Source organism: Haemaphysalis longicornis, unplaced genomic scaffold, assembly GCF_048455015.1.
Source record: "Haemaphysalis longicornis isolate Haplotype H1 unplaced genomic scaffold, Haemaphysalis longicornis Haplotype H1 scaffold_7, whole genome shotgun sequence".
Classification (NCBI taxonomy): Eukaryota; Metazoa; Arthropoda; class Arachnida; order Ixodida; family Ixodidae; genus Haemaphysalis; species Haemaphysalis longicornis.
In genome coordinates, this window is record NW_027526422.1 from 146,175,028 (window position 1) to 146,201,272 (window position 26,245).

Sequence of the window (26,245 nt, forward strand, 5' to 3'; positions counted from 1 at the left end):
TATTAGTGAAGAAAGAGGTACAGTTCTTGAGAGAACACTACGAATATTTGTAAACAAAAATGGAAAATGCTTGACTATGGGGCGGGGTACAAGTGGAGAAGAACACTTAATTATCGGGGGAGAGCTATGTCATTCGCTCGTGTCGCTCACAAGGGTTACCGCCGCGCGTACGTTATCATGAGGATTTAATCGGACAGCGCATTCATCTTCAGTGTCCCACACGTAGATGTCGTCATTCACGAAAAGCTTAGTAAATACCAGGCGGCAGCGGTCACCCTCCTTGGCCACTGATTTTTTGATTTGGGCAAGTTTTGGGCGCTTGTCGCGAAAGGGCACCGAGTAATCGCGCAAGATGCTGAAAGGCGTGTTTTTTACTTTAGGTCAGTTGTTCAAAATTGCTTCGATTTCCCTATCTTTAAAGAACTTCGCTATAATGGGTCTCTTTTTGTCCTGTACAAAACGGCCCAATCTATGAGCTCGAGCAACAAAATCTACTGTTAAGCCTAACTTTGACGCGCAAAACTCCCCAACGAGACGCTCAGTTACATCCCATGGTGCAGATGGTTCATTATCGTCAACCCTAAAGAAAATGACATTGGAACGCCGAGATCGATTTTACAGGTCATCGATTTTATCTTGTAATGCAGAAAAATGTTGGTCATGGCTGGGTAGGGTTACGTTGCTAGCTTTGGATTGTATTTTAGATTCTATAGCCCATACCCGAGTTTTAAGATGATCTACATCGTTTTGAATAGCAATATGTATTAGTAAAACCTATTTACGGATTCCACCACGGTAGCGTTGTTTTCTAGGCGCTTAACAGCGTCGACCACAAGGTTCAATTTTTCTTCCTGGGACTTATTGGTCCATGGTTTTCCTCCACGCACCGTCAAGTAACAAAAGGCGGCTGAGGTACAATGTTGCACTCCGAGCAAATTTCAAAAAAAAAAAACAGAAGGCCACGATAACGCCAAACGGCAAACAACATAATTCCGGTAGGAACAACAGTCGTAATAACTAACCTGCAGATACATGATGGATGAGCGTCGAATCGTAGTGGCAGTGCCGTTATAGTGAACTAGAATAGTTGGGTAGTGGAAAAAATTACGCCCACCTCCTCTCGCGGGAACCCTGGTGTGATGCCACGCTGAAGGGGGTCCGTTGGGTGTTTCCGTTGGGTCGATTAGTCGAATTGCGTGAAACGCGTAGTGAACGTAAATTGCGTTTCAATCACATCGTTGGGTTCCACGCGAGGGGATGCGGGCGTAATTTTGAGCATAATGAGAGACGTTGTTGTTGTTGTCGTTTAGGTGGAGGCTTTATTAAAGGATCCGTCGCATCAAGCAATCGTCGGTACTGCGAGAGAGCAAGCGCAACCGCGGGCGACCGTCGACTGAGAGACCGGCCGAAGCGCTTATATGCGCAGCGCACCCGAAGGAGAGGAGACCGCGGAGAGAGAGAGAGTAGTGCACATGCACACAGCGCGCAGCGCCGCCCACCGGTGGAGTGAGAGTGCGCTGCGCCACGCGCCCGTAGATGTTGGGCGAGAGTGTTCGCTATCGGAGAGAGGAGAGACGCAGCTGTACGGACGCGGACGACAACGACGACGGACGCAGGACAGGGCCGCCGCCAAGAGATGCTCCTCTCAGCGTCGCATCTAAAAGCGGCCGCCTCCGAGCGTGGCCTCCGCGATTTGCTGCCGGCGGCGCGCCGCGACGCGCCGCCGGTAGCCGATCGCGGAGGCCACGCTCCGAGCATGGCCTCAGTGATCGGCTGCCGGCGGCGCGCCGTTGTTCCGGCCGTCCCATTCGGCGCGTCCCCCAGCAAAAACCTGTAATTTGGCTAACTCCGCAACGCGCCGCGAGGTGGCGGTGTTAGCCGATGGTTCGTAAGGTCCCTAAAATTGCACCCACTCCTCTCCACGGCTTTGCGGGGCCTAGGCTGCTCCGTGTCTTCGCTGCCGGAATTCGCGTAACTGTGTTGTCTCAGAAGCTTCGAGGAATAGCACGGAAACCAAGATATGTCACTGTACAGCGAAAAGTTAATCGCGTTTTGCTTGTTGGGCTTGATTTGATCGGTGCAGGACATTTCGGAGCAGGACGTTTCGGTGCGGACATTCCGGTGCGCGGATATTTGGGTGCGGAAACTTTTTGGCGACAGATTTATCGGGTGCTTGCTTGTTGGAACAGCCGTTATATTTTTTTCGCGTAGGGTGGGTTATGGACAACAATCGAGAGCCGTCATTGCATTTTTATATTGACGCCGTGTTTGATTTTTGCCAGTTATTTTTAGAAATTGACCATTTCTATATTTTTGTTTGATACCTCGTTCAGGGTACACCTGCTATGCAGCCTACTGATTATGTTCTTGCGCTCATGCTTTGCTTTTTAAAATTTTCTACAAGATTTTAATTTGTATTCGTTTTGTTGCGACATGCAACTCAACTAAGACAATTAGCCGCCGTTTACGATGGTATGATTCATAATTCTTAATTCAGTTTTCTCTAAATAAAAGGCGCACTGTCACTATCCAAAGAAAGCAGCTTTACAGGCATTCGGTTGCACCCCACAACGCAGAAAATCTTATCAGAAGTGTTATGTAGGTTGTGCTGTCAAACTAAAATGATTTGGCAAACACTGTTGTAGCCAGCATTTTTTTTTCATACGGACAAGTCTACGATATTGTCATGGAGGAAGAACGAGCCTCTTTGAAAACAGCTGCAGCTTCTTTTTATCCTAAATGCTGATAAAGCGCATGCTGCTTGTGCGTACAAAGCAATGATTTTGCCTCATCTAAAACGTTGTCCTCTGTTCACGTGCACAGCAAGGTATGATGAACGTATGCTACCACCACTCTGTCCATAGTGATTGTGAGGTCACTGCTTGCCAATGTTGGTGCAACTGTCACGAACAACGCTGTATTCAGCAAAAAAAATCTGGTTTCCAAGCCCCTGCATCGCAAAGTGCTTCATTTGTGAATTATTCTGTTTGTCAAGACAAGCAGATCAGAAATGTACGCTTTCAAGGGATCGATGCCTTGAAAGCGTACATTTGTGAATATAAGTGCAGTGTAGTTTGTAAATAGACGTTCAATAAACTATGCAGCTCTTGGACGAGCGTTAAGTACAGATTTGGTTCCCAACTTTTAGTGTGTACATATAATTGGATATCGTCCAAAGCAAACATGAAAGCTGTCATCATTGCTAAACACATGGACATGTGCTTCGAAATCAGTAATTGAAAATTTAAATGTCTTGGCTATTCATTCCAAAATAGGCAAAATTGGGCTTGCCTGAGGCCACCGAATTACGCTTAAGAATACAATAAAATCGGGGTACATCTGACTTTAAGTTTTTTATTTGTTGCGACTGAAATTGAAACCATAACTTGCTTAACGCGCATGTGTAAAACAGATTGCCGCATCCTTGAGGCTATCGCTCAGGGTAACACTCCTTAAACGTGTTAATCCTAAAAATAGGATGGGTCCTTCTACTTAACAGCTATTAATTCAAAGGCTAGATAAAAGCACAGCCATTCGTCACGGGTATGACGCTCTAAGGAACTGCATTGACCATGCAGATTATATAAAGTACATTATACGTTATAACGCGTTAAGTACGTTATAAAGCGAACTGAACGTTATTTAAGCGCCAGAAATTTTCTGTTGGCAGCAGCGAATATTGTCCGTGTGTCGAGGGCGTCATGCGGCACATAAAAAGAAGTCGCATAGCTGCAAACCTAGGTAAATAATGCGTTATCAGGGTCTATGAGTCGCTTTGCATCCATGACATCAGGTATGCTTTGTTTTTATTCCGATACAAAGCGCGAAAGCTGACGAAACGCCATTTCGAGGAGCGCTGCAGCATACACGCCTTTCGTTTCAACCATCGGCTCCGCGCGGCGCGGTGCGGCGGAAAACGGCGACACGGCCTCTTCGGAATTACGCTCTCTCCGGGCGATTGAGACGGCCGGAGCAACGGCGCGCCGCCGGAAGCCGATCGCCCCGCCCGAGCGCTTTTTCGCCTCGGGAAGCGGCTAGAGTGAACTAGTATTCTAGTTCACTCTAAAGCGGCGGGCAGGCGTGCGTCGGGCAGTCTTCGAGGAGCTACAGTTCTTTTTTCGGGTCAAAATAGTAGAGAATGCTATTAATGTACCAAGGTTTTTTTATGGGAAAGGTACTTATGTTGTGTATTTACTGTTTGCTCCTTTTTTCATCACATTTCGCCAACCCAGCAGACTGCGTACGCCGTGCTCAATCTAGGCTAGCGGCAGATACTTTTTTCTTCGTTGTTTGATGGTTTTTCTATCGTGTTGTGTCAACTGAGGAATGAGCGGGGTGCTTAAGGCTTTCTGCTTAATGTCATTGTTTCTGCTTTTTCTCTTCATTTTTTTGCTGACTTTTCTATCACGTTCTGCATGCCGAGCAAACAGCGTCGTGCATGCGCAAACAACTACGTTGGTTTTTCCAAATTGTACCAAAGAAGCACATATGACAGATATCTTAAAACTTCAGCCAAGTCAACGGAAAGCGTGCAAATACAGGATTCGCGACCGCAATTCTCAGAAAAGCACGAAGCCACACAGCATCATTTTTCTGCGCGATCATTTTGAAACTGCATACTGTTTCGCACACTCTACACCGATAAACATAAAATAATTACACCTTATTTACGTTGCATTATTTACATCCACGTTAACAACAACTAAAACAAAGAACCAAGAACATTTAAACAAGTGTGGTTCCTGCTAGGCTCCTTTTACAATTTCCCAAACCAAGATCATGTGCAGCGGCTAGCTGGTGTTGTTTTCTTATAAGAATCATGTGCACCGACTCAACAGTGGGGAGGTAATGTTATTGTGTCATCTGTTTATTGTTCGCGTTCCATACTGTAAATAATTACCACATGTGTGCGCTCACCCACGCATGTCCAACGAACGTGTGGAGCGCTTAACTATAGCAGACTATAAGAACACGAAGGGAAAAGCAAAACCGAAACCACATGTGAGTCGAAATGCAAGTGCGAAATAGAAGCTCGGTGCGCTTGAAGCAAGAACAGGTACGAATCAATACCACACGAAAGCGTCAACTCGCCGGAGAGCGCGAGCAACGCCAAACGAGTCCCGGTAATGCGCGCAAACGCAGCGCTTGTGAGAAAACACACAAAACAACGGATAATGGAAGAAAATAAATAACGCAACCCGCAGTGTTCATTTTCGACTGTATTCGAGGGGCATCAGTTCAATTGCAGTGAAAATTCATCCCTGGTGCTTTGAATGCGCGTTGCAATAGCTTTGCGAATGCTACTAGTAAAATAGCAAGGTTCTTATGGGAAAAGTACAGCTATGCCGTGCGCATGTACTATTTGTTCGTTTTTTCAACCCATTTGGCCAACCAAGCAGACCGCGTGTGTCAATGTTTGCTAATGTTTCTGTCGCATTTTGTCAGCCGCGAACCAGCATGGTGCGTTAGGCAGGCCGACTTACGCACATTTCCGTTTTTTTTTAATTTTATCAAGCTAGAGCACTGCGCAAGCCACAATTCCTAGGCCCGGCCCGAACCCGACAAATTTTTAAATATAAGCCCGAGCCCCGCTTGTACCCGGCAAAATTTAATAAAATAAACCTGAGCCCGTCGGACTGTTTTGAAACATTAGCCCGCGTTCGAAATATTATAAACACGAGTCCGAAAAAATTTGGCCTTTTGAACCTGAAAACGTAACCATAGAGCGAGTATGTTGGACTTACAATTTTTAAACTTGGACCGAGCTTTGTAATTATATATCCGGACACAGAAAAAATGAATTTTGGAGAAAATCGACGAAATATATTTTTAACAGAGCATCAGTGACTTCGCGCTTCGATTTTTTTTCATTTAACCTAATTCAATGAGCTGCGTTTTTGGTATCAACAATCACGAATTTGCGGCGCATAACTGCCGGGCTTCAGACACTGCATGCATGCGCCCGGGCCAGCACGGCACGAAAAAAAAATTGTTGAAGGCCGAGCCCTGCTCGGTCCCGAGAAAGTGCGTCCCACCTTGCCCGGGCTATTTCAGAGCACTAATCCACCCAATACACACGAAATGCTTTTAATAACTTCACTCAAGGCAGAGAAAACGATCGCCATGAAAAACTGCAATTCTCAGAAAAGCACCATATGGCGCACTTTATAACGGGATCATTTTAAAACTGCACATTTTAGTGGTACGCTGACCATTCATTAACATAAAACAATTACCATATTACAAATGCACAAGTTCATTAAAAGTGCTGCCCACGTCTTGCGGGCGCAAGATATTATGAAACAGGTAGGAATTCAACAAATAAAAGCAGGGTAAAACAAATTTGCAAATTTAAATCTTTGTAGCAATCACATAAATTTATTAGGGGTATAATCCCACAACACGCTATTGCACTATCCTTTCAAACCGCATGGGCCATGGCCCTTCGGAAATAAGGGACCGCCTCAAGCATATGTCCTCTCTAAATTAAAAACAAAAAATGGGCCCATCTCCCCGCGAGGGGGACTCGAGTAAATGCGCCGCATAGGGGGTGGGTGTATTGCGTTAACGTTTAGTGTTTGGGGGGTTGGTGCTATCACGTGTACACCACGCAGCTATCACGCCGCTAGCACGCCGCTGAGTCGCCAACGCACGCCGCTGACGACGTAGTTTGAATGAGTCAAGGATATAAGGCGCATTCGTAGCCTTTGATTCTGTGTCGGTTTTCTGGCGCAGTGGGAAGAGCACCATGTACCTTGCGTTCCGCCCGCAGGGTCGTGGGATCGAAACCAGGCGCCGGATAGTATTTTCTTTTATATAGTGTAGGGGGAGGCTGGCTGCTGCGGATGCCGACGCACGGGTGACATCGTGAGTTATACAAATGCTCTGCATTTAAAAAAGAGCCAGGAACATTTAAGGATCAGCGTAGTGCAAGCTAGGCTGCTCTTGCAATTACACACACAAAAATATCATGTGCAGTGGCTTTAGAAACATCAAAACCGAGCGTGAACCACTCAACAGCAGCATAGCGGCAAGGCGCGCCGCCTCGGGATCTCCTCGGGCGGCGCACACCAGCGCCACGCGCGGCGGTTAACATGTTCGGCTTCAAGGGCGCTATGGGGAGAAGGCGGCGCTTTTTCCACTACCCAAGTATTCTAGTTCACTATAGTGCCGTGGCCCGAAGTGTCGATGCAGCAGGCGCGGTTTTGAAGGCGTGGGTCAGCTGATGTTGCCGGACGGCCAACACGGTAAAGTTTAGATCTTGCGGCAAAGCATCCGAAGCCCAAACAAAAAAGGCTGTGATGCGGAGAAAAACTGCTCAAAGGTGTACGCGACCACACGCCAGGATCCTCTATGACTGTAGTCCCATCCGATGAGGCAGACGACAGCCGGCCCACGATGGCAAAAAGCAACACCTGCAGATACATGATGGGTGAGCGTTGAATCGTAGTGGCCGTGCCGTGGCCCGAAGTGTCGATGCAGCAGGCGCGCCTTTGAAGATGTGGGTCAGCTGATGTTGCACCGTGTTGCAAGACGGCCAACACGGTAAAGTTCAGATTTGGCGGCAAAGCATCCGAAGACCGAAAACACAGGCTGTGGTGCGCGGAAAAGCTGCTCAAGGGTGTACCCGAGCACACGACAGGATCTTCAATGACTTTATTCCCATCCGATGAGGCAGACGACAGCCGGCCCACGACGGCCGAAAGCAGCTGCAGATACATGATGGATGAGCGTTGAATCGCAGTGGCAGTACCGAGGCCCCACTCTCCACTTGGTTCCACTCTCCCCGTACCTTCATTCAGCAACCACCCGCTCGGTGGCTAGGCCTATAGGACGTCCAGCTGCTGAGCCCAAAGGTGTGGGTTCGATCCCAGCCGCGGTAGCTGTTTTTCAGATGGAGGCGCAAAAAGAAAACGCCCAGGCATCGAGATTGTGGGGTATGTTTACGATCTCCAGTTGGTAAAAATTACTCCGGAGGCTTCCCCTACTGCCTACCTCGTAGCCCAGATGGAGCCTCGGCGGGTTAAACACTACAATCGCAATCCCATAAGCATCTGCATATGTTGCCACCGCGACAGCGCACGAATGTCTGGGTTCTAATAGTAAGGTATTTGCTCATTGAGCCATCGCTACCCAATTTCTATTCGGTTGGAAAAGTCTCAGCAACCTGCACAATCAAGACGCAGCATTAAGTTTTGACAGCAAGTCAATCTTATCCCACTTTTTGTGGAATAAGCAGTTATCAGTTACTCCGTTACTTTTGCAGCGGAAGCTGTAAGTGCGAGTTGGGGGCTGCTGCCTTTGCAGCGTGTGCCATAGACGGTATTGGTAGAAAGCAAATCGAAGACATTTATGTTAGAACAAACAAATGCCCTCGAGGTGGCATTGACCAGAGATTTACAATCGCCGCCAACCAAAACCCTTACTACGAGAAGACCTATTTTGAATTTCAACCGTTCCACCAAATGTCTAAATAGTTTCCAGTGGGAAAAACATCTTCGAAAAAATTATCTTACCATAGCATAAAATCCATACCAAACCACTTGTTACAAATGTAAATGGTTTAGAAAACGACAACGCAGAAACAAAGCGCAGGCGATATGCCCCGAACGTCTTGCCGGAGACATTTTTATCATCGTCCCCCGGATTATGCTAGTCATTCGAAGGTCGAAAATAAACTGCGGATCCTGTAACCGGCGCCTCCTTCTTGGCATTTACCAATTTGGTGGCGTGGCCAGAATGCAAGGATTACAAAGTTGAAGACCCCTAACCATGACGCAAGCCCATTGAAGGGGACACACCGCCCAATGACCACGCATTGCCCCAGCTCCCGCTAGAACGGCATCTCCTCGTACCACGCGCATCATGGACTGTGCCAATTTAAAAAAAGGTTCTCTGCGGGCATTAACTACACGGATAATCGACGATCAGAGCGCAACTACGAAGACAACACGGCTACCGGTCGGTGAGCTAGGTAAACAGCTAACTATGCTCAAGCTAAAGGAAACTTACCTGACAAATATAGACACTGAAATAGAGCGGTGAAGAATTAGACGAGGAGTTGGAAGCCATAGAGCAGTAAACTAACTCTATCGCACGCTCTACTTCCCGCGCTGAAAGAAACCTTGCAGCTGCGTGCACTTCAACGGCGGGTAGTGCAGCACAGGCTGTAACCTCAAATCAAGAACGTGTTCAGTTTCGATTACCCAAGCTTGAAATCAACCCTTTCGAGCGATAATTAATACGGTGGCCGGAATTTTGGGACCAATTTGAGTCGACGATGCAAAAGAACTCATTTCTTAGAGGCGTTCACGAATTGAAGTACTTGCGCAGTTATTTCAGGGGGAAAGCGCAAGGCGTCATAGGCGGACTACAAAACAACCAACGAGAGCTACCCCGTAGCCATCGAACTGCTGCACGAGCCTTTTAGAGACAGTAGCCTGGTCATCAATGACCACATGAGCAAGCTACTAAGCCTCCAGAAAGTAACCTCCTGAGAGGACTTTCACTGCCTTCAAACGCTCCATGAAAGTGTACAGAGACGTCATATCAGTTACGAATCTTGATGTAGACATTGCGTTCGATGGCGTAATATCGAAGGCTGCGCTGTTGCTAATGTTCCCCAATGTGGTCGTCCTCAAGGTCAACCAGCTAACGTTGATGGAAAAATCAGCATGAGTGCCAGAACGGGAACGGTCTGACGATGTCTAAATGCTGCTTGACCAATTGAACTTTGAAGTGAAAAGTCGGGAGATTACCCTTCCGATGACGGAAAACGTAGGCACGGTGTCGTTGGTTTCGGTGCGCCAGGCCCTTCACTGCACTTAAAAATTGCAAGAACGCAAGGAGGCTTTGGTGTAAAACGTGCAAGGGACGCCATATCACTTCGTTGTGGGATCCTACTCGGAAACACCAATCCCGGGAAAACCTGACGGCTGTATCCAGCTGAGCTGCTAAATCAGCGATCTTCCTAAAAAACGGTACCAGCGGTGTTGTGTGTGTGCCTCCTCCTCTTGTCCTGCGTTCTGCTCGCTGGTTTCCCCTTTTCTGAACATTAAAAAACGGGCATGGCAAGCAAACATGTGGGAAGACGGTTAGTTGACGGAGGTAGCCAGCATACGTTTATTACTGAAAGGTCAGGGAGTTCCGCATGAAGGGGCGGAGAAGGAGCTGGCGATCTTCGGCTTTGGAACTTCTTCATTAGCCTTTCACCGCAGCAATACAAAAGAGTTCAACTCACCCTCTACAGTCAGCAGGAGCATCGCAATCTTCAAATAGTGGCTATTGAAGCACCTCAGAGGGGGTATCGACCGTTCGTCCAAAGACAATTCATGACGGGACATTTGGTAATAGGACAATTGGTCGCAAGCAAATTGGTCACGTAGGACAGTTCTTCATAGGGCTATTTGTCAAAAAGAAAGCTTTTAATTAACTTGAAAGCATAACGGGCTATTCAGAGAAGGGCATATAGCTTATTTGCGTAAAATATAAAAGTTTAGACGTCACTAAGGAAAAAGTAATTCACCACAACACAAGGGGCTGCCTGCTCCCGCGCAAATCTTATGACTCAAGCCCGGAAATTAGTGGTTCTTTGAGAGTGCAGCTTCCAGAAGGAACTCTAATGTATAACAAGGTCAAGTTCAGCAGCCAAATGCACTGGTATTACCGTTTTTTTCACAGACTCTACAGAAGACATAAGTACTAAAAGAGGCGGCGAAATGCTGGTTCGTGAATCATTTTTTATATTGTGAAGCAAAGGACTGAGCAAAGCATCTACTGGATATTGCGAAGAAGAGGGACCTCCAAAGCGAATATCGAAACTAAGGTCTGTAATCTGTGCACTGGTAAACTCACAGATAACCACAGCCATGATCATGGCCCAACCGAGGTTAGCGGTATGAACATCCGTTCAGAAACGAAGGCCAGTGCACGTCGGAATGCATGAGTCTTCGTTCGTGTTTTTGTCACAAGAGCACTACAGATAAATGTGTGCAGAGAAAGCACCATTGCATTCGATTCACTGACGATCGCCTGTGTACGTCATTCTGATGACTTCTTACACTCTCGTGTATTTAATGAGTTTTTGATTGATTGATTGATTGATTGATTGATTGATTGATTGATTGATTGACTGATTGATTGATTGATTGATTGATTGATTGATTGATTGATTGATTGATTGATTGATTGATTGATTGATTGGTTGATTGATTGATTGATTGATTGATTGATTGATTGATTGATTGATTGATTGATTGATTGATTGATTGATTGATTGATTGTAGGGTTTAACGCGTCGACGCAACGCAGACTATGAATTGAGCTGTAGTGGAAGGCTCCGGATTAATTTTTACCAACTGGGGATCTTTAACGGGTCCCGAAATCTCGTACACAGGGGCGTTTTTGCTTTTCGCCTTCATCAGAAAAGCGGCAGCCCCGGCAGGGTATCGTACCCGCAACCTCGAAGTCTTCTGCGACACGCCTTAGCCGCTGAACCACCGCGGTAGGGTCTTTACGTTTTTGCGGAGCACTTGTTCGCTCTAATAAATTTCGTTCCTTGAAGAACCCTGCGTCCTCCTTGACTACGTGGCAGTACACACGATAGCAGCGGTATAGCTCTTCTTGATTTTGGATCACTGGAATAAGAGTGTCTCGTCAGGTACAGTCGGCCATATATTTAACTAGCGCGCGAGCAACGAATTTTCATGACTGAGCGCCGTATGACGGAAGCCAAGTTGCAAACAGGTCGAGATTAGGTGCAGGCTCGGAAACAGCGTTCTGCTCAGCCCATCGTCTGCTAGCCTGTTCCTTTGTAAGAGCGCCATGAGACCGAAAAATTGTCTCTCGCGCAGGCTGGTTAAAGATTTGCCCGACTGTACGTGCGTCGAAACATGATGAATGCCGTTTGCGTCACTTGTCACGTTCATTAAAACGCATGACGCGTTAATTCTGGGTATTCTTTTTACTTTTTTTGCGAAATATTATATTCACCGCAGAAAAATTTCGTACTCGCAGGTATTACAGTCTTAGGGGTCTAGAAATTAGAAATAAAGGTGCCGCCTGCCTACATAGTTATGCAAATGACGTCGCGTCCTCCCATTTATTTATTTATTTTATTTATTTATTATACCTCAAATACCCCAGTACGGGGTGTTACATGAGGGGTGGGCTGTGGTTCCGATTTCTTTCGATGTGGGTTTTGAACAGAATGGGGCTTGAGTGGTGCACTACTGTCGGGTGGAAGATCATTCCAATCCTTTGCTCTTTGAACAAAAAACGAGTGAATGTGGGCTGTTGAGCGGACATGCGCAGGATAAACGGTGTTGCGGTGGCCAGTTCGAGAAGTGATTCGATGTGCGGACATGATACTGGATGCGTCAGACAATGAATGAAAGGATTAGTGAAAAAACGGTTACTTTAGCGGCCTTGCGTCGCAATTCCAAGTTCTGAAGTTGGGCTTCGTTTTTCACAGTAGTGACATTTGAGTGATGTGAATATTAAGAGCAAATAAACCTGGCTGCGCTATTCTTAATATATTCAAACATTTTAGATAGATTAGATTGGTACGGGTCCCAGACGGCGCAAGCGTATTCGAGTTTCGGGCGTACCAATGTTAGGTAAGCTAAACGTTTTACAGGAGGAGGGGCAAGGCGTAAGTTTCGTCTGCGGTAGCCAAGAACTTTATTTGCTTCGTTACAGATAGTTATTATGTGGGGTGCCCAATTAAGATCGGGTGTTATGGTTATGCCTAAATACTTATACGAATCCACGGGGGATAACTTAGAGCCAAAAATAAAGTATGTTGGAGCCGGGTAATATTTCCTACGATGAAAAGAAGCGAAGGACCTTTTGTTGATGTTTCGAGTGATTAGCCAATTTATGCACCATGTTTCAAGTGTTAATAGATCGTTTTGAAGAATGCAAAAGTCGATAGGGTCATGATTCAAGCGATAAATGACGTAGTCATCAGCAAATAAACGGATACTTGACGATATATTATTAAGCAGGTCGTTTATATGAATTAAGAATAAGAGGAGACCGAGGGCCATACCCTGGGGGCACACCTGAGACTACTTGACAGCGCGATGATGATGTCTGGTTGGCATAAACGAACTGTTCACGGTTTGACAGAAAATTTTGGATCTAGTTGAAAACGGCAGGATCAAAGTTTGAGCACGAAAGTTTTAGAAATAGATGTTTATAGGGTACCTTATCAAAAGATTTTTCGAAGTCTAGAAAGAGAGCGTCTACACGAATATTGTGATCAATACAAGAGCTGATATCATTATAAAAAGCGCTAGTTGCGTGTCACATGAGGGGCCTTTCTGAAACCTGTGCTGACTGGGGTGGAAAAAATTCATAGGCGCAAGAAATTTGACGGTTTGAGAGTAAATAATATGTTTCATAAGTTTACAGCATATGCATATATATGTGTTATTGTACGGTAGCTGGAAGGTGAGGATGACGGACCTTTCTTGGGTATTGGAATGATCTTGCCGACCTTCCAGTCTCATTGCACCACTCCAGATGACATTGATTGCTCGAAGATATGAAACAGTATAACAGCAGAAAAAATGTTTAATGTTTTTCAGAACTTTAGAATTTATACAGTCAATTCCAGCTGATGACGTCACTTCTAATGCCTCGATCACTTTAATGATACCGTGAGGTTCGAAGATGACGTAAGCCATAACAGGGAAATCATGGGGGGAAGCACAAGGAAATATATGTTAGGGTTCATCGGCAAAGACAGAGCAAAACGCAGAGTTTAGTGTTTCTACGACATAGGGCTCCGGTATTGTAACATTTTGTTAACCGCATAACCAGACGGATTATGTGATCACATAATAAGATAGAGACGTCATGACTCAATGCAGCTTCTTTCTATAAAAAATAAGAATACCCTGAGCTAGTTTACAACAAGGAGGGGAAATAATAAGAAAGGGAAATAATAACACGTGTTTTAAGCGTTTATGAATGATTGATGCCACAGTAAACAAGAACTTGGGACGGCACGTCACCAGACCTGCCATAAAACGTGGTGGTGTCCATTTCGAAACGATGGTTATGGTGCTGTTCCGCGGTCGACATAAGATCGCGCTACCTTCCCCTTTCGTAGGTTTCGAACATTAGCCACACCATTCTGCAGCATGAACTCTTGTCGTTTGCGTGAGAAAAACGACGAAGAAAGTCCCGCAGTGACCTAAAGGGTTATAGATTGTTCGCTGTCTGAATAAAACTGTGCAGTTAGTCCGCAATGTGGCCAAGATGTGTCTTTCCCGCAGCCGGTTCTTTCTCGCAGTAGTAGAATGAACCAGTAACAACTAGTCCAGTTTGCAGCCGCTTTAACACCTTCGTCGAAGTGAGTAATCGTCACTTCGAGAAGTTGCCCTATTACGAATTGCCCTATGCGACGAACTGCAATACTTCCGATAACACCTCTACTATTTTCTTCGTGTCTGGAAGCATTGTGAATGCTATGGTTTTGATTTGGTTGCCACCGCAGATACGCCTTCCGTTTCATCCTTGCTTTTCTGGCTTTTTTTAAGCGGGATATCGAATCGGTTTATTCCTGCAACTGAGAGGAATCCGGGCAATAGCCGGTACACCACTGCATGTAATGACGTAATTTGCGCTGTCGAACAACGCCAACACCGGGAAAGACAGAAAAATCTATCCGTCGTGTTTCTAAGTTTTCTAATGGCCGCTTAGCGGTTATTTCTGGCTGAGCTACTTTGTGACTTCCTATTCCAACTACTGGATGGGTTTGTTGACTGCGTTCTGAAAGCACTTCGGATTTAAACGGAAGTTTAAAACAAGAAGGGTTGGATGGTCCCTTTAGAAGCTTCCGTTGCAACAAAATTTAGAAGACGTGAACGCTACCCTGTTGACGTTTTAGGCGTGGAATCATCATAAGCCCGGGTATGACGACGGCATCGGCTAAATCAGTTATTTGAAACCCGACGAACGTATGGACAACACAAGCGATGAAAGTGCGCTTACATCAGCCAAATGTAAAATCCGACAAAGTGGTTTCCTCCATATCAAAGGAACACCAACATCCGAATTGTACTACACCCAGTGAATGCAAGTAGACGCATTTTGAGTGACAGATGGCGGAACGGTTTTACATCGATCAGGTTTTAACGCCTATTTCGGCGATAAAGGAATAGTGAGCGTAGGAGGGCACTTTTACATCAAGACGATCAACGGAAGGATCGCGCTTGCCCGAATGAAAGAGTTTTCCTTCCCCGTTGCCAAAGTGTTTCCCCTAAAGTTTATGCGTCACTTTAGCGCCTGAAGCCCCATCAGCAGAAACCATTTGTACGCGATGGAAGCATGGACTGAAATAACCGCTGAAGAGACGGCGGCGGCGCTAATATTTGCACATTTTGCGCTGCGCCCACGTGACACCAAATGAATTTTCATCCCTTTATACCCCCGAGACACCTCTCATGTTAGGCAGATAAGTGCTCATGGACAAACAGTCTAATTGTTAGAGTGACACAAGTTTTGAGGGAAAAGTAGGGTAAAGTTCATGTGAAGGGTGTACGCCTCCCGAAATCAGTTCTCGGCGCGCGAGTTAGCTACTGCATCGTCTTGAGGTTCCTGACCTATTCGCAAAGCCCATTCCGGGTTTAAGAAATGATGCAACGAGATTCCTACTTTTGGCTGGCCCGGAACCTGTTATAAAATGTGAACGATATGGAAGACGACGACGCAGAAACATGTCGGCAGCCACGGCACGGGCATTACGCATGAGGCATATTCATCATCATCCACAAAATTAGGCTAGTCTTTCAATGGTCGCAAGCAAACTGTGGCTCTTTTAACTTGCGCCTGATTCCTGGTCTTCAACACCTCTGAAGCATTTCGAAACGGTCTGTTGTCGTTGCACTATAGACATGGAAATCACTACAACTGTCTATTTGACCAGGTATTTGTTATTGCCGTCCGTAATTACCTATAATCATTTTATTTGGCTAGTCTATGTTTGGCCGTTGTACTACACTGCCATTGTGCATTTTCTCTAGAACGCACCACAAATAAAAAAAAGTTGCAACACAATCACGGCACTTACCCTGGAAGCCAGGTCGTTGGGGGGCTGCGGCTTAACTTGAACGAGCAATTTAACGCAGTCTCTGACAATTATTTGCGTAGCTCGTCCGACTCGGGTTGCGTAGAGTAAGGCTAAAACGTGCAAAGATGGGGTTAAAAAGTTTAAAGTGACTTCAGTAAAGTTTCAAGCCCTGCTGGTAGGCTGACTGCAGTATGGCAACAGTAACCGACACGTCACTCAGTACGCTGGTAACACTTTAGCGAGAGCATACTTCTATGGTGTTATTAATAAACCAATATGAAGTGGACCATTTCCTTGTAGTCTTTGTATGGACTGTCAGAAGTCTTTGGCGTTTTGGGAAAGAGAGCGGCGCAGGCAAGGCGACTGCCGCTCCGTACCTCCGTACCTCAAAATCCTTACCTGAAAGCGTCCACCCCCAGAATCGAAAAAAAAAGATCGCGCAAATAAACTGACCTAACTCATTTTAGCCCTTTTCTGCACTAGCGCACGCCGTTTTATAGAACGCAGCGCTAGTGAACCACTCCATATTGAGGGTAAACTGGTCGTTTTGGTGATTAGAATTTTCGCGTCAATTTCTTAGTTGTTCCTCCGATTACAAGAACGCCGTTGATTTCGTTAAGTAGCTATCTCGATCTATGATTACAATCATTGTTGGCCTTATGGGGATGCTACTATGAATAAAAACCTCCAGAAACCCGAAAGCGTGGTTTATATTGCCACGTCAGGGTCATGCGGAGCCGTCACACTGAGCCGGCTAGTCCCGTCAATTAGAAGTCCTACTGCATCATGGTGACGTAAGAATTATATCAACATGTGTTTGAAACCGAGCCGAAAACATGACATGGGGGGCTAGACAACTACACAAACACGCCCCTTCGTGCGAACTGGCAATAGCATAGACCGCTGGCCGAAACTTTTCAAGGCGGCTCCTTTGGTATTAAGATGACACATTTACATGAATTGTAAAGGAAGTATCCAATCCTAAGCCGTCGTCTTGCGTTGACGAGATTGGAAGTCTCGCACTACGCCGTGATTTTGGGTACATGGTTGGCTGCCTGCAATCACCAACGGAAAGACAGACTATTTTGCTTAACCGGTTGTGCGTGGTAGAAAATATTTCGGGAGATATTTTACCGGCATTTCTAAATATCAAATCATTTTGTGTTTTTACACCAAAGTTATTTAATAGTGGATGGGCAACAGTTTATACTAATGTGTAATTTATGCCCCTAATGTGTAATTTGTGTAATTTATATTTCAGTACATATCACTTCATGGGAAACGGACTACTAACCGAATAATGTGTCTGAGTCTCTATCTGATATTTCACTGTAGCTCCTTGGTATATTTTAAGCTTATTATAGTGCACACGTTTTTTCTTCACAAAAAGTATCTAAAGAGTGCAAGTTGTCCTAAAATATAATATGGCCAAGAAACAAGTCGTAACAAAGATATACCCACATTTATCACAATTCTCTTCGAAACCACTGCAGAAGCTTACGGAAGCCAGATTTTTTTATTACACTCTCATAACTAATCGCTTTCCAACAAAGCTTTGCCAAGGCTGGCTTAACAAAACCTCACTGGCACAACAGATAGGGTATTTGCTTGAGAACATTTAACAGTATGACATGCTTTACATTCACATGGACCTATATAAGGTGTAACTGAAAAGAAATATGAAACCCGGCTGGACAAGCTTTTTTCTCGTAGAAAAGATGACGTTGCTGATACCTAATTGTATTCAACGTTTGACCAAAGATAGAGCCCCAAAAGCCGTCCGAAATTGCTAAGGTTGTGCTGCTTGGTTTTTCAAAATGAACGAAACTGATTTTGCTGCGACTATTTCCAGAAAATAGGGTCGAAGTTCTTTAAGCTGGAAAACAATAAAAACTCGTTTCCTGAGAGGAAATGGTTGGTACACGCTGTACACATTTACTGGAAACTTTGAAGGAGTTAGGAATTCACTTCATTGCGAGTTTGATCATAATGATTCCAAGTAGCAAACGTTACACCGAGCGATCGGACGAATTACGCATTGACACAGTTGCCATTTGAGAGCACAAAACTAACACTTTTGGTTTTCGACTTATTTAGATTTTTTTCTAAGAATTTATAAACGCATTTTTTCTATTAGATAAAAACTAAACGGGAACAACGACGAATATGTCGTTTAACATCAATAAATTTCCTTAGTTTTTTTGAGAACAGATAAAATTAATGTTACAAATTTCGACTGCAGAATTTTATCTGTAATTGGAGTGAAAATAAAATTGAATTTTCTGCAGACACTTCTTATTTACTGAAAAGATAATTATTCGCCATGAACAATTTCTTGCCGAATTGGAACACACGAACACTCGCAACAGTTATGGCAAACAATTCTAAGTATGTACTTTCCAGGTGCTTTCAGACATCTCTGGAGCAGATTTCGTTCACACATGTTGCGTTGAATATAAATGGCGGAAATATGTTTATTACAGCGAAGCTTTGGTGTTCCCACTGATGGCGTCTGAACACGAAAACACCCCGCCGTGACGCGTATAGGCAAATCCTAGTCAGCACAGCCTAGCGACGCATGGCGGCATCTGGGGGCATGTTTGAAGCTATGTCCACGTGCATGTGCCCTCAATTTAATCGCTTAGAACCGGTTGGTCTCGTATTGTAGTAGTTCCGCTCCTGCGAAGAAGACATCCTACCCCAGGTTCAAGTCCCGTTACCGCTTCGTTTTTTTTTCTCATTTTGCCGGGTTTGTCACAATTGAATAATAAAATTTGTTATTACGCGTATAATCTATTTATGACGTTATGCATTATAAATGGGATTTCGGGTATTTTCGTTGCTTTGCTAAATTTCAGCTCGTGCTTCTTGTACGTTTTTGCGGGTTTACCCCTTTTGGATCAGTTTCGGCTATTTCTGTTTAATATTTTTCTACACCGTGGTTTTCAACCATTGCAGGTACCTTTTGGCTGTTATTTATTTCAGTTCTGGTGGTTTTGTATGCTTTAGGTACGTTTACGCTGTGATAAAAGCAAGCTGTGCCCCATATGCTGTGCCCCATAAGCAAGCTCAGGCGACGTCCGGCTGTGCTGACTAGGAAACGCATATAAGCCAGCAGCCAGCAATGAAAGCCGACTTTCTCTGAGGAGTATGATAAATGATCGTCAGTGCCGTGGAAGAAACAAACGCTTTCCAGTGACCGGATTGAACCTGCATCCCTCGCGTTATGAAGCCGGCGTCTATGCGATTGCACCTTTTTGACATGGTCCAATCGGTTTGGATTTGGAGAGGAGTGGCGGGACGTACAAAATTAGGCAGAAAAATTGTGCACTTCACCGTGTAAATTCAAAGAAAACGCCTCGATCACAGCCTCCACGTACGCGAAAAGACACTCTTGCACAGAAACCGACAGTCTGTACCTAGCAAATAGGGCTGAAGCTGTGTTTAGCGATCAGTTACGCGGGCTACGCTGCTCGGTAGACTGCGTGTGGTTTGTTGAGAGGAAGAGCAGGGTGCTTTTAAGCATTGTCAGAGCGAGCCTGCACGCGCGTGTGCCCGTGCTCGGCAAGTTAAATAATCAACTACCCTTCCTTATAGCGACAACGATGGGAAAACACGAAACTTTAGCGCAGGTGTCGTTGAGGTCGTTCAGTTTGATCGTTGGGTTGTCGAGTTGGGTTGTTGAGTTTGTCGTTTGGTCATGAAGTTTGATTATCTGTTTTTCTCGGATGTGGCTGTGGTTCGGTGGGTTCGATGCGGGTAGGGCACAAAAGATTCGCGGTTTCCCATCGTTGTCGTTAGACACATGCGTAGTTTTTTTTACTAAAGCACGCGCCAATGAATGCCCGCTTTCTTTTCCTTGGAGAACTGGAACTTACAGCGTAACATAAATATTTACTACAAATAACTTATAAGAAAAATAGACATCAAAAGGCACCGAATTCTTGGACCAAAATAAAAGTTAGAGCCATTTCACAGCTCGGAATTTATCGACAATATAATTTGTGTAGTAAATGCCAAGCTTTGTCTCGCCATCGGAATAACAACTTCAATAAAAATGTTTTAAATACTACCTTTTCTCAACAGTTTTGGACATTTATTAACAGGGTGACCCCGCGTAACACTTCTGAGCTTCTAGTTGTTCAGCTTCTATATTCCTTTAGATTCCTGAGCTTCTCGCTCTTTAGTTCGACTGACCACCATGATTGCTTGATCGCTCAAAATACATATCAGTAATATCTGTTGTCGTAAAAGTAAGGCTGTCCACACGTTTTATGACCTATAAAAACGTTTCGACTTATACTGCGAGAAATAGAAATAATAAAGACTAATCTCTGCTAAATTATCAACTTCGAAGATGGGTGCATCAGTCTGTACATCAATGCAAATTTCTTGATATATTACCTTACTAGGAAAGCCAAAAACGCGGTTGCCTATTCTACTCTGCGTGTGTAACAGGGGCTACCAACAGTCTTTATAGCTTACCTTCCCTGTCATCCAACTTGCAAGACCAGTTTAGGGATAGGGTGCAAAAGAAGACCACAATTGCGAAAGCCATCTTCTACGCGACCTAACAGGTCGAGCTCCCGTGATAGTTGTAATAGCCCCTCAGTGGACCATCCTCAGTTTTCCGGGTGAACCCTTGCGATGCAGCTGCCTGCTGTGTGCCAAAGGTTTATTCATGAGCTTTTTGGCTTGTCAGCCCCGAGAAATACCAGCCCTCAAACATAGAATGGCGGGCCGCCCAGCCCTCCCTCTCATTTTGATTTATGTTTCCCATCTGAGTGCCGGTACGCAGCTTGCTTACCATGCAAATGTTTTCTCCCTATCTGACCTGGTCCTTGAAATATGATTGAAGATTCTATGAGACAGATTGCTCCGTATTCTATCGTGGACTTTCCTGGTCACAGAAAAATGTATTATCAAAGACCGGGAACATTTGTAATTGGGTGTATAGAATGCCTGTGCTCTAGATGACTAAATTAAGAAAGTGGACACAAAACACAAAGATCATAACCAATTGTTGGTGCACTTATAAATTAGTTAACTAGCGTTCCCGTTGTTACCGTCCTATATTCCTTGCTAGCATGCCATGCAGGAGAACTGAACATATGTTGTTTTCCAATGCTGTTAGTTTTATTAAGTAACTTTTTTAACGAGCTCAGACCATGGTTTCCGTCAGAATTACGCATCTAAAGTACAAATGGTATCGCTGACGCATTAACCTAATATCATCAATAGATGCCTGCTTATTTCTGCATGTTTCAAGGAATTTTGATTACGTTTCTCATAATTTATTGTTATCTACACTTCAACAAGCAATTCGTCACCTGAAGCCTCCTACTTGGCCCTGTCTTTCTGAACAGTATTTTCCACTGTGAATTAGCTAACAATAATTGCTCACAGCAAACTCCCGTTTGGTCTGGTGTGCCGCACGGCTCCGTGCTTGGTACTTTTCTTTTTTATCTGTATAAACCACCTACCTTGTGACATTTCCTCTAACATGCATTCGTTTACTGACTATAGCGCTATTTTTGTTTAAATAACCTCAAAAGATGATTTTCCGCCCTCCAAGCATATCTACTACGATCTCTATCTTGTCTACGAATTGGCAAATGCAACTAAGCAGAAACAAATTTAAATTTACTCGAGTATCAAGGACTTGGAACTCTCTGCTATCATATTTTTTTAATAATGTTGCTTTAGATACTGTTGTCCTGGGGTGTACACATTGTTTGTTTAACAGATAATTCTAACAGAATTTGGGGTTATGGGCGTCGCAATTTTGATAAAGCGCCTTCTTTATAAAAACCATTTTTAATACCACTCCAACTTTGGGTAGGATATGCTGCCCCTATTTTGGCCCTAGCAAATTATTCCACATTCACAAGATATGATTCAAAACAACTTTGTTCGTTTTTACTTTCCCCTTTGTTTCTTCCTCCTCAGCCTGTTTTATGAAATATTTCACCCTTCATTCCTGAGTGATGTGCTCTTATTGCCTCCGCAGCATACACCACTTGTTTAAATTATGGTCACAAAGTAGGCGGGCCATCACGCCGAACTTATGCATTTTTCAGTCGTATGTACCGTATACATTCATTGAATACAGCCCTGTTCCCGATGTGACGGTGACCATCCGAGATAACCAACCATTTTAAAACACCTCAGCTAATATTGTATAATAAGGATTAATTGTTTCGATCGTATAAAGAACTACTGCTGTTTTCTTTGTTCGTTACCACTCTCCTGCAAATTTTCATATGGCTGTGGGGGTATCAATAAAAAATAAGTAAATTAGCAAATAATAAATACATAGTGATAGATGTAACTTTATTACGGAAAGGGCTGGCTCAGTGGCCTATAGGAATGGTACGGCGGAAAAGGAGGGAGTAAAATTAAGTCCGGCTCAGAATGTCAGCCTCGCGTGCGACATCCCAGAGGGAACGCAGCACTCGGGCTGCGTGCGTGTGCTGTGGTGGCGAGATCCAGTACTGGTACGTCGGAACTTGGTGGCGATGGCGCGCGCGAATAGCCTCAAGACCGGGACACTCCCATACAAGATGCTGCATAGTGGGGCGGACCGCCAGGTCGCCAGGTGACGTCGGGATGGGAGGGCTCAGCGTCTTCAGGTTGCTGGCGTCGACAACGAGGGATGTAGGCTCGCCATTTAGCAATGACGTCATCGGTGAGTGCCGCTCGAGCTCGAGCCTTATGGATAAAAACCCGGCAGCACGCGGCCGTCGGCTCGGCAATGGATGGGGGTCAAGAGGTACCGATGCGAGGAGCACTTGCCGTCCGCGTTGCTTCAGGAAGTCCCGCTGGTCGTCGTGGTCCTGGAGTGGACGGGCGGTAGTGAACCCGTGTTCCAGCGACGGCGAGCGGGAGTTGAGAAGCGCGCTCGCCAAAGCGTGAGCGGACTCATTTCCGAAGCCGCCCGCGTGTCCGGGAACCCAGGTCACATGCACGTCCACATTGTTTAGTACGTAAAGTGCACGGCAACTGCTCTCAATTTGATGAGTTAGGCAGCCGTTCCGTGGGATCTGCTGTAGTTTTTTGATGGCCTGAAGGGAACCTGTGTAAATGGTGAGGCGCGTCCCTGGGGGAAAGGCGCCTTGAGACTCATGTTGCGATAAAAAGCCCAGGGCCATGTGAATAGCGCGCAACTCCAGTTCACAAGACGTGGGGCACTCCTGATCATTGTACTGGAGCACCAGGCCACGGCGCACGTCACATTGAGGGTGGTAGAAAGCAATGCCTGCGCGGTGGGTAGTAGAATCCCAGGAGGCGCCTGTGAAAATGGCCCCAGGATCGGCATCGGCACGGGCAGCCTGAGCGGATCGCTGGAAAGTGTGGGACGCTTTGGTAATCTTTCGAGTAATAGGATTGAGCCGGCAGACATTTTCATCCTCCCATGGTGGAATCTTTGGAGGAATGTTTGGCAAGTCGGTATGGTGCACGGGGGAGTCCAGCAATAGTAAACGTTGACCAGAGAGAGTCCATGTACGGCGCCTTGAGTGATTACGCCTCCACTCTTCGATAGTCGCAGCTATTGCAGGAAGACGAGAGAAACAATGGAGCTCTTCTACCCGCGCGTGCCGAGGAAGGCCCGTAATAACACGCATGGCTGCTCGGTGCAACACCTCTAGTTGTTTGGTTTGAGCCTGAGTTAGGTCAAACACGAGGCTCGGTAGCAGGCGCGGGAAGTTAGAAGTGGTACTACTAACATGCGGGCGACCTTCGTACCCGCACCCCCACTGCGATGGGAAATCCTCTTAATGAGGTGCAGGATCTTCATCCATGTAAGCGCGAGCTCTTTAGGCCATGCGTCGGCACCCCCATTCTCTTGAAACGGTACGCCCAAGATGCGAACCTGGCGAGTAGGGGATCTGATGATTATTTGATCCCCGAGATTCAGACTCACTTTGTCTCTTTGTTCCTCTGACCCTCCTAGGAGGATGTACTGAGTTTTCTCAGCCGATGGGTACATGCCAGTCTGTGGAAGGTAAGCGAATAAAGCATCCAGGGCAGTTTGAACGGCAGTTACTGCTTGTTCTGTTGTGGCATGCTGCCCTGGGTTAGTCCAGAAAGTGACATCATCGGCATACATAGTAAAACGAATGCCCGTAGCATGGTCGTGAAGGCAATTTGCAAGCCCTCTCATCACTAGGTTGGATAGGGTTGGTGAGAGGATTGCCCCTTGGGGCACTCCTACCCTATTTGTGTAGTGACGTGGTTGGCTACGCCCGCCACATATTTCGAATGTGCGCTCATGCAAGAACGCTTTTACCATGTTGACGATTCATGTGCCGTGACGAGCTTCTTCCAGTGCTTGAATGATGGCTTCGTGAGAGATTGTGTCAAACGCTTTGCGAAGGTCTACGGTGACCAGGATGCTCGGCACGCCGGTTCGCCGGCCGCGGCGCTTGTTTGCCAGACGTCTCAGGAGGTAGAGTGTGTCGTGTGTGCAAAGGTTTGGACGGAATCCCGTTTGCGCTGGATGGAAATGAGCGCATTGTTCCTCGAGGTGGTAATTGAGACGTGCAAGAACCATTCTCTCGAGAAGCTTGCAAAGGGTCAAAGTCAGTGAAATTGGCCGCATGTTGCTCAGCTGTGTTGGGGACTTGCCAGGCTTAGGAATAGGTATTACGAGGGAGTGCTTCCATTAGGGCGGAAGGGTACCTGACATCCAAGCGTGATTTAAGTTATCGAGTAATTGCTGCTTGCCAGTGTGGTCTAAATTTCCGAGCATCTGCCAGGTGATGCGATAATTTCCAGGCGCACTGCGCTCATTCACGGACTGCAAAGCGTGCAGCAATTCTTGTAGCGTAAATGGGGACTCTACCCCGTCATCGCAAGCTGGAGTACGTTTTTGGTATAGGTGAGGTACCGGTGGTGTACGAGGCTGGGGGAAAAACGTAGATGCAGCCAAATCCTCAAATTTAGCACTGGTGATGCCTTCCTTAAGAAGGATTGCTTGCACGGGGTTTCCGTGTTTGCGCTCACCGTTGATGGCTCGAAACGTTTGCCATAGTTTTCGAGGGCCCGTTCTTTCTCCAAAGGAGGCGCAGTGGTCGAGCCATCGTTTGCGAGCAAGTTGCTTTGCGTAACGTCGAGCTTGCGCCGTCTTGTCGCGCACCTTGAGAAGGTCCGCGTACCGCCTTCAACCGGCGAGGTAAGCATGGTGCAGCTGCTGCCTAGTATTCCACAGGTTCAGTAGATGTTGATCGGGCGTGGGCAGGTTCCCATTGACAGAGATATGCCGGATTGAGTCTTCCTCTGCGCGCAAAATTTTGACGTGGAATGGCATGTTCATTTCGTAACGCTTAAAGTTAGCGCGAAATTCGTCCCAATTGACAGCATTGGTGTGGCGCGTATGCTTTTTTGCGTTTGCAATATTAAGCTCCAACCAAATTGGGTAATGGTCGCTACCCATGGTATCGAGCCCGCATCGCCACTCACGCACAAGACCAGGTGTGCTCCAGGTTAAGTCAGGGGATGTGTCCGGCTGGCCCGCGTGAAGCCCATGTAGAGTTGTGTAAGCGGTGTCCTTCGCCAGTACAAGGCCAGCAGCCCCAGTTTCGTCGCTAAGGCGCTGCCCACGAACGGAGTCCCGAGCATATCCCCAGTCACGATTCTGGGCGTTGAAGTCCCCACACATGAGTATGGCGTCACGTGGATACTGCGCCCGAAGATCCCGTAGCCACGCGAAATTTGGTCGTCTGCGCACACTTGTGTCTCGACGTATGTACACCGATATTGCTAGCATTGTCTTGCGTGGTGTCAGTTTGCATCTTACTGCTACCACCTCCTGGTAATCTGTACAAAATGCAGCTGTGTTCAGTGGCGTGTGAGGTACGACACGACGAACAAACACTGCGGCTTGTGCCTGAACCAATCTTTCCGAACTGCCGTGTCTCGCGGTGTGCACGATAGCAGGTTGAAAGTAACCGTCGTAGCCTGTAATTCCCGGTTGAGTACCCCTTGTCTCTTGCAGTAGGGGAGCGGGGTGCCCGATATGGCCAAACAGCAGGTTCAGTTCATTGGCGCATGTCCCCAGGCTGTGGCAGTTCCAATGGAGGGCGTCCGGACATCTTGACATAGTGGTTGAAGCCACATTAGAGGTAGAGGTATTGCTGAGGTCGATGTTTTGGCTCATTTAAA

General features: G+C 46.1%; 1 protein-coding gene and 1 pseudogene across 2 annotated transcripts in view; both read right to left on the reverse strand.

The window, feature by feature from the left end:
• Positions 1-20,689, reverse strand: part of LOC144145261 (uncharacterized) — a 45,211-nt gene extending 24,522 nt beyond the window's left edge. For both annotated transcript variants that reach the window (XM_077676806.1, XM_077676805.1), the window contains exons 1-2: positions 20,567-20,689; positions 16,082-16,191 (exon numbers count right to left, since the gene is read on the reverse strand). In XM_077676806.1, coding sequence (XP_077532932.1) covers positions 16,082-16,191; positions 20,567-20,639 — 183 coding nt within the window. In that variant the 5' untranslated portion in view covers positions 20,640-20,689. The remainder of the gene's footprint in view (positions 1-16,081; positions 16,192-20,566) is intronic.
• On the reverse strand, positions 7,155-7,721 carry LOC144144803 (uncharacterized; annotated as a pseudogene).
• Positions 20,690-26,245: the final 5,556 nt, after the last annotated feature.